The 16,326-nt window shown below is 54.1% G+C and overlaps 5 protein-coding genes across 5 annotated transcripts; 2 read left to right on the forward strand and 3 right to left on the reverse strand.

The window, feature by feature from the left end:
• Positions 1-58: 58 nt before the first annotated feature.
• PHYSODRAFT_312701 (hypothetical protein) lies at positions 59-5,006 on the forward strand (the record flags this gene model as incomplete). The annotated part of the gene is made up of 5 exons (XM_009524008.1): positions 59-691; positions 730-1,159; positions 1,671-1,722; positions 3,807-3,893; positions 3,926-5,006. The coding sequence occupies 5 exons, from the start codon at positions 59-61 to the stop codon at positions 5,004-5,006; spliced, it is 2,283 nt and encodes a 760-aa protein (XP_009522303.1).
• A 228-nt stretch (positions 5,007-5,234) lies between these two features.
• PHYSODRAFT_490672 (hypothetical protein) lies at positions 5,235-11,151 on the forward strand (the record flags this gene model as incomplete). The annotated part of the gene is made up of 7 exons (XM_009524009.1): positions 5,235-5,322; positions 5,402-6,039; positions 6,117-6,275; positions 6,344-6,427; positions 6,493-7,047; positions 7,180-8,905; positions 9,044-11,151. 7 exons carry the CDS (start codon positions 5,235-5,237, stop codon positions 11,149-11,151), a joined length of 5,358 nt encoding a protein of 1,785 aa, XP_009522304.1.
• A 13-nt stretch (positions 11,152-11,164) lies between these two features.
• On the reverse strand, positions 11,165-12,733 carry PHYSODRAFT_492449 (hypothetical protein; the record flags this gene model as incomplete). Its single annotated transcript, XM_009524010.1, has 2 exons — positions 11,165-12,479; positions 12,639-12,733. The coding sequence occupies 2 exons, from the start codon at positions 12,731-12,733 to the stop codon at positions 11,165-11,167; spliced, it is 1,410 nt and encodes a 469-aa protein (XP_009522305.1).
• Positions 12,734-13,302: 569 nt separating this feature from the next.
• PHYSODRAFT_491784 (hypothetical protein) lies at positions 13,303-14,355 on the reverse strand (the record flags this gene model as incomplete). Its single annotated transcript, XM_009524011.1, has 4 exons — positions 13,303-13,457; positions 13,622-13,742; positions 13,786-13,842; positions 14,152-14,355. 4 exons carry the CDS (start codon positions 14,353-14,355, stop codon positions 13,303-13,305), a joined length of 537 nt encoding a protein of 178 aa, XP_009522306.1.
• A 196-nt stretch (positions 14,356-14,551) lies between these two features.
• Positions 14,552-16,292, reverse strand: PHYSODRAFT_298085 (hypothetical protein; the record flags this gene model as incomplete). The annotated part of the gene is made up of 3 exons (XM_009524012.1): positions 14,552-14,878; positions 15,001-15,377; positions 15,422-16,292. 3 exons carry the CDS (start codon positions 16,290-16,292, stop codon positions 14,552-14,554), a joined length of 1,575 nt encoding a protein of 524 aa, XP_009522307.1.
• Between the last annotated feature and the right edge of the window lie 34 nt (positions 16,293-16,326).

The raw sequence follows: 16,326 nt of genomic DNA on the forward strand, positions 1-16,326 counted from the left end.
CAATCAAACTACAGTACTCGTTTGCAACGCTCAGTTTGAGTTCCGAGAAGAAGAAGCCATGGGCCGTGAGAAACTTGAGGAAGCCATCGCAGTCGTTGCTGCCAAGCTGGAGGAGTCTCTCGATTCTCCCACTGAAGACGTTCTGGACCAAGGGCTATCTCTTTTCGAGGAGGTGGAGACGTACTTGACCCACTCCGTGTACGACAGCGACTCCGAGAGCAAGCCCGATACAAACATCGTAGTTCTCGGAACGACGGGGACCGGGAAGAGCACAATCGTGTCGTTCCTCTTTGGCGAGGGTAGAATGCTCGTGCACCACGAAACTCCGTTCTCCCGTGTCCTGGTGTCGGATCCTCCACTACATGGCGTGTCTATCCGAAGTGGGTGTGACTCTACCACCTTACTCCCGATATGCAACCACGTTAAGCTTGGCGAAGAGGTGATTGCCGCCTGGGATATGCCCGGCAGTCGAGACACGAGAGGCCCGTTTGTGGAGCTGCTCGTGCACTTTATCTTCAAGTGGATGCTGGTCGACGACAAGACGCTGCGCTTTATCATCGTGAGTCCGCCACTGCACGAGCACCCGCAGATCGCCTCCCTCCAGAATACGATCAATGGGTCGCTCATTCGTCCTGAAAATGCAGTGATCGTGTACACAAAGTGCAGCTGGGACTTTGATCCTGGCAGCACGGTCGACCTCAAGATCAAGGAGACAAGCGCAGCATCCAGTCGTTCGCGCTGCCTGCGCCAGTGCAATCCGACGAGGAAGGACACGACTATTCGGCGCAATACCAAGAGGAGAAGAGCGAAATCTTGACTGCGTTGACGAAACTGCGCTCGGATTCGGTGAATTTTGAGGATCCGCTGCCTGACGCCGCTCAGCGCTTGCTCGACAAGTTCAAGGAGAGCAGCGTCGCGTTCGCTCGAGATAAAATCTCAAAATGCTTTTTGAAGGTGTACGACTGGAAGGCGTACCGTGGATCGCTGGACGAGATGGAAAATACCCTCGATGCATTGAAGACGACGGAGAAATTGTCGCTCGAAGCTGTGCTCGTTCTCATTAGTCGACTGATTCCAACGAAAGATGGCCACGTTCACAGCGATGATGACATTACCCAGGCTAGCAGACGGCTGCATCATGTGGGAATCTTGGTTGGGAGTCAGATCCGCTGTCGTTTGAGCATGGCTGAATCAGGAGTGCTTCTTGACGATTGAAGGTGCTAAAGAGAAATTATCTGCGCTGATCCGTGATATCAAGGGGTACCTTCGCGTTGACAAGCGTACAGCAGCGTATCCTGCTGCCGACCTGTTGGTTGTCAGTGCGTACCATCTGCGCCTATCGGACGTGAAGCAAACTATCGAGAATTTTGTCACGAAGCGGTGGCGCTCTGTTTCTTCAGTCCGAGCTACTTATACCAGTGGTGGTGTTGGTGGGTTTTGCTTCGCTCATTGTGGATTCGCCGTTGGAGATGTGGGCAAATGTTGCTCTGGTTAGTCCGTCTGTACGTGTGATGCTGACAAAGCCATTCGTTTTATCAGCCGTGGGCCAAGCTGACAACGTGCCATTATACAAATACAATCGCGCGGTGGATGGAAGACACGGCTTGCCGGGGCTTCCTGGCGGGAATCTTCATGTGTTCTGCAGCAACCAGGAAGATGCCGAGCACAAGCTGCGCACCACAACTTGTCAAGGTCAACAAGGAGGCAATGCGCAAAATGGCGGTGATGGAGTGAGCGGTGCAGACTCAAAGTATTCGGCCAGGGACTTCGAAAGTGAAGTTAAACGTGCAACGCAACGCGGTCTTTTGGATGAGGAAAAAGGCGTCGTCAACGGACTACAAATTACTTCGTACGAGAATCGGATCTCCCCGTTAGCTGGACGCTTCTACGGCCCCCAAGGACTTAAAGAATGGACTCTTGTCAAGAATCAATTTCCGGCGCTCCCGGAACACCGCCTGGGTCTGGAGGAATCGGAGGTTACGGTGGAAAAGGTGGCAAACTTCGGATCAAGGAAGGTGCTGAGGTGTGGAAAGGAGCTGGCGACTTGGGAGAACGAGGCTCTTATGGAGTCTCCGGACAGCCATCGCGAAACGGTCGTGCAAGCCCCAGCTTTTCTGCTGTGGAGCGTCAGTGGTACTTTGAGCGTGGTTGGTACCATGGCACGACATCGAAACCGGAAGTTCGCCTCGAGCCACCTACTCCGATTGCTACACCGCAGCTGATGTATGCAGATTCCGCGACCGGGAGAGCCACGAGTCCGGTCGACAATTCCAGTCTTGGGCTCCCGTTTTGTGAAGGAGAATTATGAACTGGTACCCAAGCATCTTGAAGCCAAGTTTCGCCGGTGCGATTTCACCAATCTTAAGTCAGTGTGGGATACTGCAGAGGCGAGCAGCACCTCGCAAGCGTGAGACACATGAACTTTGAAGAGCATGGCAGTCCTTTTTGGTTTTATTTTACGATTTTAATCGATTTAAAAATTGCTTTCTAAAGAGTTTAATGCTGTGTACTGCTTGCAACTGTCGCGTTGGAATTTACAGATTGCCGAACTTTCTTGGAATAACGTGAATCCCGTTGGTCAGCAGAACTTGAACGTCAAACAAAAAGATGGATAAAGACCACGCATGGTCACCCTAACTAACCATTTCACTTGGAATTTCGCCAGCTAGTGACAACGCCAAGAGCTAGTATGGTGCGTGAGCGCGAGGATATCGAACAAGACATTAGGCACCTGTCTGCCCGCTTAGCCGAAGACAGTGATTCGCCCCAGGAGGAGGACATCTACAAGGCGTTGGATCTGCTCAAGGAGGTGGAGGCACTCCATAGCTGAAAGCGGGTTAAAGTCCAAGATAAACGTCGTCGTGCTCGGGGCATCTGGAGCGGGGAAGAGCACTGTTGTGTCCTTCCTATTTGCACCAGGGCGGATTGCTGTCCGCCATGAAGGAAGACTTTCGCGCGTTCTTGTTGCGGACTCGCCCTTGCCAGGCGTTGAAATCCGTAGTGGAGCTACTTCGTCGACTCTTTTGCCAGTTGTGAGTCAGGTCCGACTCCGTTCCGGCCCAATTTTTGTGTGGGATATGCCAGGAAGCCACGATACACGTGGTCCATTTGCGGAACTTGTGGTGCATTTTATTTACCACTGGATACTGAAGAATGTACAAGACACACGCTTCCTGTTAGTGAGCGCACCATCGCATGAACGTCACCAGAGGGTTACGCTTGAGAAGTTGATTAATGGCTCACTCATTCGAGAGGATAATGCGGTGGTTGTTTGCACCAAGTGTCCAGTCGACTTCGGGCCACGAGCTACAGCTGATCTTGACCTCGATCTCGATAAAAACAAGCGGAATGTATGTGTATTTACCTTACCCGCGCCAGTCGAAGCCAACCCTGATGGACACGACTATTCCATGGAGTACTAGACGGCGAAGAAAGACATTTTGGCGGAATTGGACAACCTTTGTTCTCACCAAGTGGAGTACAACAACCCCTTACCTGACGCGGCGGTCCTTCTGTTGGAGCAGATCACCAGAGCTAGCATCCAATGGGTTCAAGACACTCTTTCGACTCTTTTCCTGATGGCGTATGAGTGGGGAGCTTACTTCGGGACATATGACGAGGTCACTTTGACGCTTGAAGCCCTCCAGTGCAGTGGACGGATATCGCTACAGACCGTAGTAGATACCGTAACAAGACTCGTCCCCAACGGAAACCAAGTCCGATTCGACGAAGAATTTCTCATAGCCAGCAAACACTTAGCCACCTTGAGCGTCCTGAATGGCCGTGAAGAACACTGCAATTCTCAGTCCCGACGCCATCTCGGCGCTGGAGAACGCCAAAGAGAAGCTCGTGGGGCTAAGGAATGACGTGAAGGCTTACCACCGCTCGGAGAAGTGTTCCGGTATACCCACACACTGGTAATCAGCGCATTCCACCTGCGTTTGTCTGAAGAGCAAGCTGCGATCGAAAAGTTCGTGAAGAAGCGCGAAATGGCGATTGATGGCGTCGACACGATCCCCAACGTGATTCTCATCGGCTTCGCCTCTCTTGAAGTGGATTTGGGGCTGGAAATGTGGGCAAACGTGGCGCTTGTGAGTCCGTCAATCCAAGTGACTACCGAGCGTGTCTTCGATTTATCTGCAGTAGGCCAAGCGCCGAGTGCTGAGAAGTGCAATGATGTGGCTGGGCAAGACGGTATTCATGGCGAACCGGGGCTTCCTGGCGGAAACTTGGCCGTGGTTTGCGACAACCTCACAGACGAGAAGCAAATGCTGCGCGCTAGTCTCTCTTCTGGCCAACGTGGGGGCGATGCCCAACACGGCGGTGACGGGATCAGTGGCGCCGACTCGAGGTACGACAAGAACGCATTCTTGGACGCGATCAACGCTGAAATCGACCGAGGACTGCTCTTCGAGACCGACAAGGAGCTGCCCAGGAATCTGGAGGGAGGCCTTCGCTTGATTCGATTCGAAGAAGTTGATTCTCCGCTCGGTGGAATATTCTATGGGTCCCCGGGGAGGAAGGATCTTACCATTACAAGGGAATCCGACGTTGGGAGCCTGCGAAACCCTGCTGGAAGTGGTGGTCGAGGAGGGTTTGGCGGTAAAGGAGGCGTGATCGTTATTCGCTCGGCTCGGGATGTTTGGGGAGGAGCTGGCTTGGTTGGTGGTCATCAAGGTCTCGATGGCATAGGAGGAGCGGTGTCTCGCGATGGCTTCAGTAGCCCGCGCTTTACTGCTACGATCCAGCAATGGTACTATAGAGGCGGATGGTTCAGCAGCCCTTGGCCGACGCCAAAGATCAAAGCCATTGCTGAGCCCGTTCCTCTCGAAGACCAATCGAAGTTCATCCACGCGAAGCCTGCAATGGGGGAAGGAGCGGGGGCATTCGACAACACGGGTCTTGGTCTTGGGTTTGTGAGAACCACGTACGAAGGGCACCATTCGCAGCTGGCGTCCGCGTTCTGCAACTGCGACTTCAGCGATCTGATGGTCAAATGGGAGTAGGTTGCTCCATGACAAACTCTTTGATTTCTTTTCCAGTTCTTCATGTTGCATTTCACTTGAACAAGTTGGTCGTTGATTGGTCGTCCACGTTGAAGTGTCCTCCACCGCACGTTCTCGAAAGGTCATCATCTCTCTTGATATCCCTGACCCCTCAAAGATACGCATCGGATCCCATAGTACCAAGTTAACTTGATCCCGCCAGTCATGGCGCGTTCCAGGTCGGCGTCCATGGGCAGCAACCGCAGCGATGTCGAGGAAGCCGAAGACGCCCCCGTCGACATCCTTCCGAAGGAGGTTCGCCTCGCCGAAGACGCAGGTACGACTGGCCACCTGCTACCCTCAATTAACTCGTCTAGAGCCTCACCTCTTTCTCCTTATTATGCCTTCACATCCAGACGACACGCTGCCCAACACCATGGCGATCACCGTCCTGCAAGCGCGCAACCTCACGCCTTCTGCCCTGCGAGACACGCTGAGCTGCTACGTCAAGCTGACGTCGCTGGGTGTCGAGTACAAGACGAGCGTCATGACCAAGACCCGAGAGCCGAGATGGCACGAGGTGTTCGTCTTCCGAGCGGTTGACTGGGCCACGGGCGTCACGGTCTCCGTCCGAGACCGACTGCCGCTCAAGATGCACTTCCTGGGCCAGGTGGTTATCTCGTCGGCCGAGATCGCCAGTCTCCCAGGGATGATCACGCAGCGCTGGTTCCAGCTGAGGGACAAGGGGGTGACTGGCCAGCTCACGGGGGCGGAGCTGGAGCTGAAGGTGGCGCTGGTGTATACGAAAGCCAACGACCAAGGGCTGTTCGAGAGAGGGCCGGCAGCTGTGGAGCTGGAGAAGGGAGCGGGTCTGGCCGAGTTGCTGGTCGGTCAGGAGGACGAGACGGCGGAGGAAGCGAACGCTCGTACGAAGGCGCTGATGCGGAGAGAAGAGTGGGAACGAGAGGCAGCGGCCGCGATTGCTACGTTGAAACAGGGCGACTACCAAGTGCAGGTGCATGTCATTGAGGCACGAGACCTCAAGGGGGAGAACGTACGTGGTTTGCTTGTATTTGACTGGAACTGGGGTTGAACGAGCTAATGACTGGATCGTTACTGCCATGTCTGTAGCTGAGCGGGACGTCGGATCCGTACTGTCAAGTGGAGATTCTGGATGTGACGAAGAAGACATCGACGAAGTACAGTACGCTGGGCTGCATCTTCGACGAGATTTTATTCTTCAACTTCCCAAACATTGGTCGTCATGAGCTACGAGAGGCATCAATCAAGGTAAGTTGAGCGTTTATCACGCGCTAGGGACATACTTACACTCTTTGGTTTTCCTCCTGGGTGGTTAGATCTCAGTCTACGACAAGGAGCGCGTTCTCAAGGACAACCTTATCGGCATTTACCAACTCGACTGTCTCTCCGTATACGCCCAGGTGCGTGATTCTTCCCCAGTTTGAATCCATTACCTTCCTAGCTAACTCGGCTTTCTGTTGTCTAGCCGGATCACGAACTTTACCGCCAGTGGATCGCTGTTCACGACAATTTGAGCAAAAAGGACCGAGGTATCCAGGGATTCCTCCTTGTTAGTGTCGTGGTGCTGGGACCTGGCGACGCGCTGCGTGTTCACGACCGAGAAGCTGAGATCGAACAGGAGCTAGCAGAAGTCACAGGCGAACCCCCAGTAGACGGCAGCAGCACAGTCGCGCCGACGCCTCTTGTGTTGGTGCCTCCAGCTATCGAGCTCAAGTTGAACTTTCTGGTTGTGCGGGTGCTACGAGCTGAGCACTTGCCTGCTATGGACACTGGCGGGTTATTGATCGGAGCTCAGGGGATTGACGCGTTCGTACAAGTGGTTTTCGCCGCGAACACACCGTGTAAAACCTCGTGTGTTACTGTAAAGGGGCGAGGGAATCTCTCTCCAGATTTTTACGAGGAATTGTGGCTGCCAGTGCGTACTCCGACGTTCTCGAGGCACATCGGGCTTTCAATATGGGATCGAGACCTCACGTCTCCAAATGAATTGGTCGGAGTGGCGTCGCATGATTTCCTCCAAGTACCAGCAGCTCCAGTCGAGGAGGAACCAGCGCCTACCAGTCCACAGAAAGTGAGTCTAATGCTGGGAGATGGCGATGAAGATGAAGGCATTGGCTTGGAAGGAGACCTCAGTGAGGCTGCGATCCGGGAGAAGATTGAGATTGAACAGGAGCAGCAGCAGCTCCTGGCTGCAGCTCCTCGATGGTACAATCTGTACGGACCTCCGCTACGCGGTACAAACCAAAAGCGCCAGCGACTTGTGTCTCGTCACGCAGAGCTCGGCTCGACGTATCGCGGACGAGTCCTCGTGTCGATGGTTCGAGTTGAGTCCCCACCTCCTGAAGCAGGTGAAAAGATGCACACAAAACCTATGGCCGCTGCAGAGCGTCAACGATATGAACGCAGCACCCCCAAGACGGTCAAATATATGCTGCGAGGTGCTCTATTTTGTGGCGTGGAGTTACCGAGAAGTACTCTACCGTCTCTAGCTGGCGGTACGTCACAAGTTCGCGTCATGATCTCTCTAGGTCCGTACTCGATTGTCTTCGAGAGTCAAGAAGTGGCGAAAGACGGCACTGCTACGTTTGAGCAGTGTATGGAGCACCGCTCAGCGTTGGAATTACCTGCAGATTTGACCCAAATTCCAGATGTCATCGTCACACTGAGCCGAGCTGTGGGTGGCGTAGCAGCGGCAACAAGTCGCAAGGAGGAGTTTGTCAGCGTCAGTTTTGCTCGATTCCGAGCTGAGGAATTATTTGCCCGTGGATTTACTGGGAAATGTCAGTGGGTGGTGCTACGCGAAGAACTAGCAAGACGACAGACGAGATACGCCCTTGAACGATCGCAAAACCCTGGGGCTCTTCTACTGCGCTTAGGCTTCGGTCGCGTGGAGATGGCTACACGGCACCCATGGGTCAACGAAGGCGACACCACTGAGCTATTCGATCCGTTCCGCTTCCCAAAAGGGCATCGAGAGATCCGTGTCCACGTTTTCCAAGCTCGAGGACTTGAGTCTCCAGCTGGCATCACGCGTGTTCCAAGTCCCGTAGTGGAAGTTCGATGTTGTGGCCAGTTGAAGCGCACGATGGTGCGCCAAAGCACCCCAGCGCCGTTATTCTACGAGTCTCTCGTCTTCTTGACGAATGTACCAGCCACGGACGTGATCTACACGCCAGAGATCGTCCTACAGGTACAAGACTCAGTCGGAGGTAGTGGAGCGGCTGGACTTCTAGGAGAATTACGGTTATCTCTAGCTTCAGCCGTGCGATCGGTTGCTACCGCTGGATCTCCAAAGCCTCGGTGGTACGAACTCAAGCGGCCTCGAAGTAGCTCATCGATCTCAGTGAGTCTGCTGCTGTCGGAACAAGCTGGCGGCGGGGGATCAGTGGGTCAATTGCTGGTTGCAATCCAGTACATCGACCACGCAGGCACCGTTCCGCCTGCCGTTCTCCGCCAGCCAGCACCGATCACTCCAATGTACACCGAGGCGAACCTCGACATCGTCGCGCTGGGTGTCAGACACTTGAAAGCTCTCAGTACATTGGGGGTCCGCCGTCCACACGTCGAGTTTGAGCTGGTAGGGGGTTATTTCGTGGATGGATCGAGTGTAAAACGCACTCAATCCGGGATGCCATCGGGTTCTGGTACCTCGGGAAGCAGCAAGAATGCCAACTTTTTGGATCGAATCGTGGCGCACGTGAAGCTACCGATCGATACTTTATACGCCCCTCAACTGCAGATTCGAGTGTGTGACTCAACCCTCGGTGGATTTCGCAAGACGACGCTGGCTTCGTGTATCGTGGATCTGGCGAACAAACTGCCGTGGAGTCCGACGTATCGTACCGAGATTGCAGACGGATCGAGCTCTCCATTCCGAAGTCCGTCAAAGGGTAAAAGTCTCCTGAAGAGCCAGAAGAAAGGCAAGAAGAAGAAGAAGCGGGCGGAGGAGAACGATGAAGAAACTGAAGAGAAGCCGGCGGATGAAGAGGACCCGATGGATTATTTACTCGATGAAGGCCAGCCCGAAGCTGAGAAGGAGTACCCGATTGACGATGGAATTGGCGTTGGAGACCTCAATTTACCCTCCGTTTTGTACTCGCACGCACGAGTTAGCACCGTCAACACTCTGGACGATACGGATCCTGCTCTAATCGAGCAGCGCCGAAGAGAAGAACAGCGAAGGTACAACGCCGGGAAGTCTGCTCTACTACTCGCTCATCGGAGTCGTGGGGAGCGGAGGGGGTCCTTGTTAGGCTCTCCTCGCAGCTCTCGTAAGCAGGAGCTCCACCGCGCTCCTTATCTTCGAGGAAGGGACTGGTGGATCTCTGAATACGGCGGGGAAGAGCTTGAGAACTACTTCACCAGTCCAGCACTGGAATCCTATCAGCTGAAGCGACCAGTGCTATCCCGACCAAGTTTACTGAGTTTCCAGAGAGTTCGAGTACAACTGCGCGCTGGTATTTTCAAAGGAAGAATCGCTGTGATAGAGCGGAGAGCCAAGAAGGAAGTACGTTCGCAGGAGGAGGAGCGGGCTAAGCAGGAGTTTCTGGAGCTTCGTCGCCTCCAAGATGGCCCCCAACCGGTCATCGTACGAGTTTATGTGCTGCGTGGGCAGAATTTACAAGCCAAAAACTCGAACGGATACTCAGATCCATACCTACGGCTGAAGTTGGGAGGCAACCGCACCAACGATCGGTCGAACGCGTGTACGAACACTTTACAGCCGGAATTCTTTCGCATGTTTGAGCTTGAGACGACTCTCCCTGGCGCCTCTCAGCTGGAAATTGGGGTCTGGGGTCGTGGACTTATGGATCAGTTGATCGGATCCACGACGATTGACCTGGAGGAGCGTTGGTTCCATCGAGAATGGCAAGAGATCGGAGAAGGGCATTCTACCGGGAAGAATAATAATTCCCATCTGAAGCCTATTGAGTACCGGCATCTGTACGTGCCTCAAAGCCGCACTACATCACAAGGCTTCTTGCAGCTCTGGGTGGATATTCTAACCACGCAGGAGGCAGTACGCGTAGAACCTGTGGACATTTCACCCCCAGCGCCGAAGACGTTCGAGGTTCGAGTCGTGATTTGGCGTGCGGAGAACGTTCAGGATCAAGCTCAGAGCGAGATCAACGACTACTTTGTGAAGGCCTGGATGGAGAGTGGAGGGGACTCTGGCAGCAGTCGAGCGGAGAGTACCGACACGCATTGGCGCTGTTCTAATGGCAGGCCGTGCTGGAACTGGCGGTTGATAATGAAGACCGAGTTCCCCCCACGCTCACCCGAGCTAGCGCGACTGCACATCCAGCTCTGGGATAAGGACGTGCTCAAGTGGAACGACGTACTGGGAGAGGCTCAGCTCGACCTGTACAAGTGGCTGCGTCGTGCGTACGAGACGAATCGCTCAGTGGCGCCATTCCTAGAGCTCAAGCGTCTTGCTCGACAGCCCGTTCTAGCCGGTGATGGCTTCCCAGGCTCACAAAAAGCTGGCCATGACGAAGATACCAGTGAGAACGAGGATGACTCAAGTGAAGACGAGAACAACACTGGCACCAAGTTAACACCTCGTGAAGATAACGCTCTTCTGGGTCAAAGTCCAAAGAAGTCTACGCGAAAGAAACGAAAGCTTGCAATACGTGGCTTGTCCAAGAAGAAAGAGCCTTCACCAGCGGAGCGTAAACTCGCTAAAGCTCAGAAAGACGAAGCTGAAGCCGAGGCAGCGCTCAATGGTCTGTTGGACTTCATGGGGCTCGGTCGCCTCCCTGACGACGCCGAGTGGATCCCAATCTACTTCACTGACCGCGAAGCTGCCGTGTCGATGGAAATGGGGCGTATTGGGATCTCGGTGCAGATTGTTCCAGAGGACGAGGCGTTGGCGTCTCCAGTGGGTAAAGGCCAGAACGCGCCCAATCTCAATCCGTACTTGCCCCCTCCAGTCGGACGGATGAGGTTCACAGCTAATCCGATGGCTATGATCAAGGTGCTGGTGGGGCCGAAAATGTGCATCCGTCTGTCGATCATGTGCTGTTGTGTCGGGTGCGTCCTGTTCTTGTCGGTCTTTGGAGCGACTTTAATGAGTACACTCACGTATCTCCAAGCTGTGGAGGGACGGCACTCAAGACCGTGAAAATTAAATGTTATTAGTGTTGAGCGAAGAGGCTGAGGAAGTCCTTGCCTAGAGAAGTCCTCAGTGGCGGAGAGCGAGACGCCGGTAGAAGTCTCGAGCCGCCCCACCCCATACCCGAGGTCGAAGGGGGCGGAGCTGGCATGGACGCATCTCCTAACGCCGTGTAGTCGTCCAAGTGGAGGTCCGTCATCTCGGTCGCAGCTAGAGTCATGAGATCCTCGGACGAGTAGAGCGGCGTCTGCTCGATCGCAGTATCCGGGTCCATTGAGTCGTAGTCGACGGTCGATGAAGAGCCCACGAAGAAGGGGTTGGTGCTCGAACGGATCCACTGCTCGGGCTTATCCCCCACAGCGATTGTGGTAGTCGGAGCAGTGAGCTTTGATGCTGCAGCAGCTCGGCGGGAAGGAAAGTGGTTCTCAATGGGCTGGTGTGGCTCGTGTTGAGGCTGTTGCTGCTTGCTGATGACTCTGCGGCTGTGGTATTGCGGTCCATCGCTGTCCTCCAGATCGTCCTCAATCGCTACGTCCACGTCGGATTCCAGTGCAGGTCGGGGACTTGGTAGCGAGATGATCGTCTCGAACAAGTGCGCGTTGTTGATCTGGTCGTCTTTGCCAAACCACTGGAGAGGGCTCTGTCCAGCATCAAGGTCCGCCGACATGGCCTGATCACTGCCCCGACTCCCGTCCGAGCCCCTCACAGCCATACGCAAGAGCTGCTCCTGGTTGCTGAATGGCCAGCGTCGAGCATTTTTGGTCGGATTCAACCCTGAAGGAGGGGTGGAGCGAGACTCAGCTGGCGAATCCAGCGTTGTTTCACTGGCATCCGTCGTGACTTCGATCCTGAATGGAGGGGGCACGCTCTCGTCCACGTCTGCGAACCCGTCGGTCTTTGGGTCATGGTGCGCCTGGTTACACGAGAACCCCGAGGTCTTGTCGACTACACCGCGTCTTGACGGAGCGCTTGGGTCTTGAGTCAATCCCTGTTTACTGTTGCGCTTAACCTTGACCATGTATCTCGACGGTGGGCGGTCGCCAGTGACGCCGTCAGGGGGAGAAGACGTATCGCTCCTACTTCGAGAGCTGCTGGTGCTAGAGCTCGAGCTGCCTCCGCGTCTTCCAGTCGTCTCTGGAGCGTCGAATGCGTTGGCGTCTATGAGGTGCGTTGGGAAGGCGTGACGCTGACGGGAGGGCGGACGGTCCGTCAGGTCCTTACCTGGAACTGCAGGAGCACGCGCTCGCGACTTTTTGTTCACTCCGGCGGACAAATTTCGGTACTTGCTGGCGCGAGAAGGCAGCGTGATGCGCGTAGCAGCATGAGCGTTGTTGTTGCTGACGCCACCCAACCAGTCTTCCTGGCCTGGGATTGAGAAGCTCTCGGGCCCAGCTCCGAGTTTGCCGAAAGTTAGGTTGCGGTGCTCGTCTTCGTCGAATTCGGCGTTGTTGTTGTTGTTGCTGCTGCTGCTGCGTTGACGCCCACCAATGCGATACGAAGGATCTACCGGAGCAATTTGGTCGTCCAGACGCTTACGGTTGGAGGGTCGAATGGAGGACGCGGACGACGTCAAGGTCCTTCGAGCTATCATACTCGCGTCTACGGGTTGTTCTGGTCGTCGCTTTGCAGCTAACGATGGAGAAGCCCCACTAAGCGTAGCGTGGCGATGGTGCGAGTGCGTTGGCGTGCGTCGGCTGCTGCTTCCTTCAGTGGTAGAGCTCGCGACACTCGTTCTACGTCTGCTGCTGGTGGTAGAACCGTCATCGTTCAGAACATCACGGTGGAGTCGTCGACTACCACGCGAGCGCTCTTGAGGAGGTTCGAACTCGATCTGAGGGCGCTCGGGCTCTTCCGGTGAACGCGTTCCTGGGGAGCTGGTACGACGGCGTCGACTCTTCCGCTTGATCTTGACGCCACCCTCGCTGGACGATGGCATCTTTGACGCAGAGGAGAGCAGACTCATGGTCGTTCTCGGGTTCTAGAAGCTTGCGGCTTGACAACTCGAATTATGGGGGAAAGGAACGTTGAGGTGGGCGAGTGTTCCGTCGTGTGAAGGCTAAATCCGTCGAGAGGAGGAACGAGCCTTGAATTAGATGGAGGTGCTCAACGCCTAGATATAGTTCTGCTTAAACTTAGGCTCTTCTTGTGAACTGGTGCGTCTTATGTTGAAGAGTGGAGGCTGGCCAGATACGCCACGTAGCATGCTAAGAAGTCTGTATACGAGAGGAAGGGAGTGGTGGTAGCTGAAGGGATACGCCTCACAGCGACATTGCTGCTCTGGATCAGCTTCGTCAGCAAATACCGGAGACTTTCAACTGTGATCTTCGCTGCGGTAGCCTTCGCTGTCCAGTCCTTTGAGCTGCAACAAGTGTCAGTACAGCCCAAGCCCAACACTGCTTTGAATGAACGTCATTTAGCACGTACGAGAGTTTATCGAGCGCTTTGGTGAGACCCAGCATCGTCATTCGATGAGGTGGACGGGCATCAGCGTCGGCAAATAGCTCGTACGCTTCTTGCGCATCGACGACTTGATCCCCGACGAGGTCGATCAGAGCGATCACCTTTTCCATCGGTAGTACAGGCGCTGGAGCTTTATCGTCCTGATCAACACGGATTTAATTAGTGGAGTTGGGTTTGAATGACTGGTATAAAGTCATTTTTCACCCTCACCGCTCGCTGCATAGTCGGATCATCTACAATCTCTTCTCCGCCATGCTCGCGCCCGCTTCTGGCTTGTGCATGTTGTTTTTCTGAAGCTGCAACTAGTTTTCCGAGTGGCTTGACACCTACAGTTCAATATGTGGGTAAATGCATGACAGATATTTATGTAGGGGGTAGAGAGGTTTTACCGTACCTGGATATACGCGCTTGCATCTTACGCGAATGATTTCACCACCAGTAACGTGTTGCGTCTGCTTGCTACACGATCAACGCAATCAGAACAACCTCGTCTGTCGAATGAAATGAGTATTCGCCCTACCCGAACTTCTTGCACAGAAAGTCAGCAACCCGCGGCTCACAGCTCAGATGGACTTCGTTTCGAATTGGACGTCCGTCCTCGTTCCCAAAGCTCACACGGCATCGGCGCGAGAATATGTCGCCAACTTCACACACGGCTTCCTCGGGGACATTGTTGAGCTGCTGCACAAACTGCACGACATCTCGAGGCTCCACCTCCCGCGAGCTGATCCATTCCAGAGCTACTGTCTCCATCGTGATCCCAATCTTAAAACTAATATGCGAACAGGTTAGTGCGTATCGAGTTGTAGGACTTGAAAACTATTTTTGCTGCCAAGCAGTAGAGCAAAATGCAATAGCTCACAATAGCAGCAAAAGACCCTCGTTTTTTATTATTTTCTTCCGCTTGTAACTCAACCAGTCTCACTCGATCCCTTGCTTCAAACTCGCATCATGGCATAGCAATATCCGCAAAATCGCACTGAGGAAATACATCAACTAACTGCTTGAAAACCTCTTCGTAGTGAACCTTCGCAGCATCAAAAGGAAGCAGTGGGTTCGGAGTCGGAGCCGGTCTTCTTCTCGGCGTGAACACCTTCTCACTCCGTTTGCAAGGCGAAGAAGTCACTTCCTCCGTGACTTTAAGCGTTGCTTTCCCGACTTGTTGCCCACCCGAGTCGAACTCGTGAAGGATGCTTCCCCTCACGGTGTTGCTTGATCTGCCACGTGATGAATCTTTCCCCTTCTTACCTGGCTCGCCAAAAAACCCTGGTGCGCCCTGCCACGTTAGATTTTCTTTGCTAGATTCAAAGACGTAAAATTCCCCACCGAGGCCTCCACTCCCCCCTTTTCCTCGATAACCGGGGGGGACCCCCGCTCGCCCATCACACTGTGCCTTACCAGGTTGAGCTCCGTTTTCGTATTTCTCCCGAACGCTGAGTGTATCATCTTACCGCCAAACGCACACCCAGCAACTCCAACTGCAGCTCCTGCTTCCGGAGCCACGACAGTGATGGCGATAGACACCCCAGCTACCGCTGCTTCGGCCGCAGCACGGATGACATGGTCATCAGTCGGAGGTAATTCCTCTTTTGAGCGCTTTTCAAGCTCGATTCCTCCCGGTAGCTTATTGCATGCGGCCTCCCATTTCTCGAGTGAGGTTAACTGTCTAGCCAACGCTTCAGCGGATGCTTTAAAGCTCGATACACTGTTCACAGCATCAACTCCGTCAACCCCTCGTCCAGCGTTTTGACCTGGGCCACCTGCTGTCCAGTGGACTTGAAGAGATCAACAGTGTTACCGTCGTTCAGGAGCGTCTTACAGACTAGAACGAAATTACCACCGTACAGACCAGGTCGACCATGCTTGCCATCTTCGCCGGGCCCAGCACGGGAAGGAACTCGCGCCGGAGCGCTCCCTTCAGCCGACAAATCGATGGCATTGATTCGAGCGATTGGACTCACAATTATCACGTTGGCCCACACACGAAGAGGGATATCGATCGTAACCCGCGAGAATCCTACTAAAACGACCGTAGGAATGCCAGAAGGTGTGTGCACCATCCTCATGAAGTCTTTGATATCCGCAATGTCTTCTTCAGATAAGTGCAAGTGCCACGCACTAATCACCACTGTCTTCGTTTCTCTGTTTTTCACCACTTCTCGATAGTTGGAAACCTTTTCTTTTAGCGTGATGAGACTACTCTCAGCGTCCTTCAAGACGTTCCGACACTGCTCCGTCAGCCATTCTTCCTTGCACAGTATTACACGTCTCCCAGTCCATCGCTCCATTAGTTCCAATCTGTTCGCAGCTTTCGAAACAGAGCGCGCACTACCTGTCCGAAGGCGGCACAAACGAGGCAGTACAAGCTGGAGTAGCTGAGTCATAGCTGTAAAGTCGAGGGGTTCTTGGCTCGCCAAAGCGTCCAGTAAAGCCGAGATTTCGTCAAGTGAACGTCGCAAGTAGCCGTGTTGGTAGATCCGAACAAACTCGCGAGAAATGGCATCGCGTGCTTTCCCAATGCTCCGGTTGCAAAAGCTCTGCAGTAATAGCTGAGCTGACTCGGGGACGGATCCTTCAAACACGTCACGCGACGACACCGGAGCTACGAGCCGATCGAGTATAGCATGTTTAGCAGACTGGTACCTTTCAGAGTAATCGTGGCCTTCTGTGTCCGATTTGGCAGGTTTCATCAGGGCAAATGCTGGAATCTCGCGCTTGTCAGGC

This window comes from Phytophthora sojae, assembly GCF_000149755.1.
Source record: "Phytophthora sojae unplaced genomic scaffold PHYSOscaffold_3, whole genome shotgun sequence".
Classification (NCBI taxonomy): Eukaryota; Oomycota; class Peronosporomycetes; order Peronosporales; family Peronosporaceae; genus Phytophthora; species Phytophthora sojae.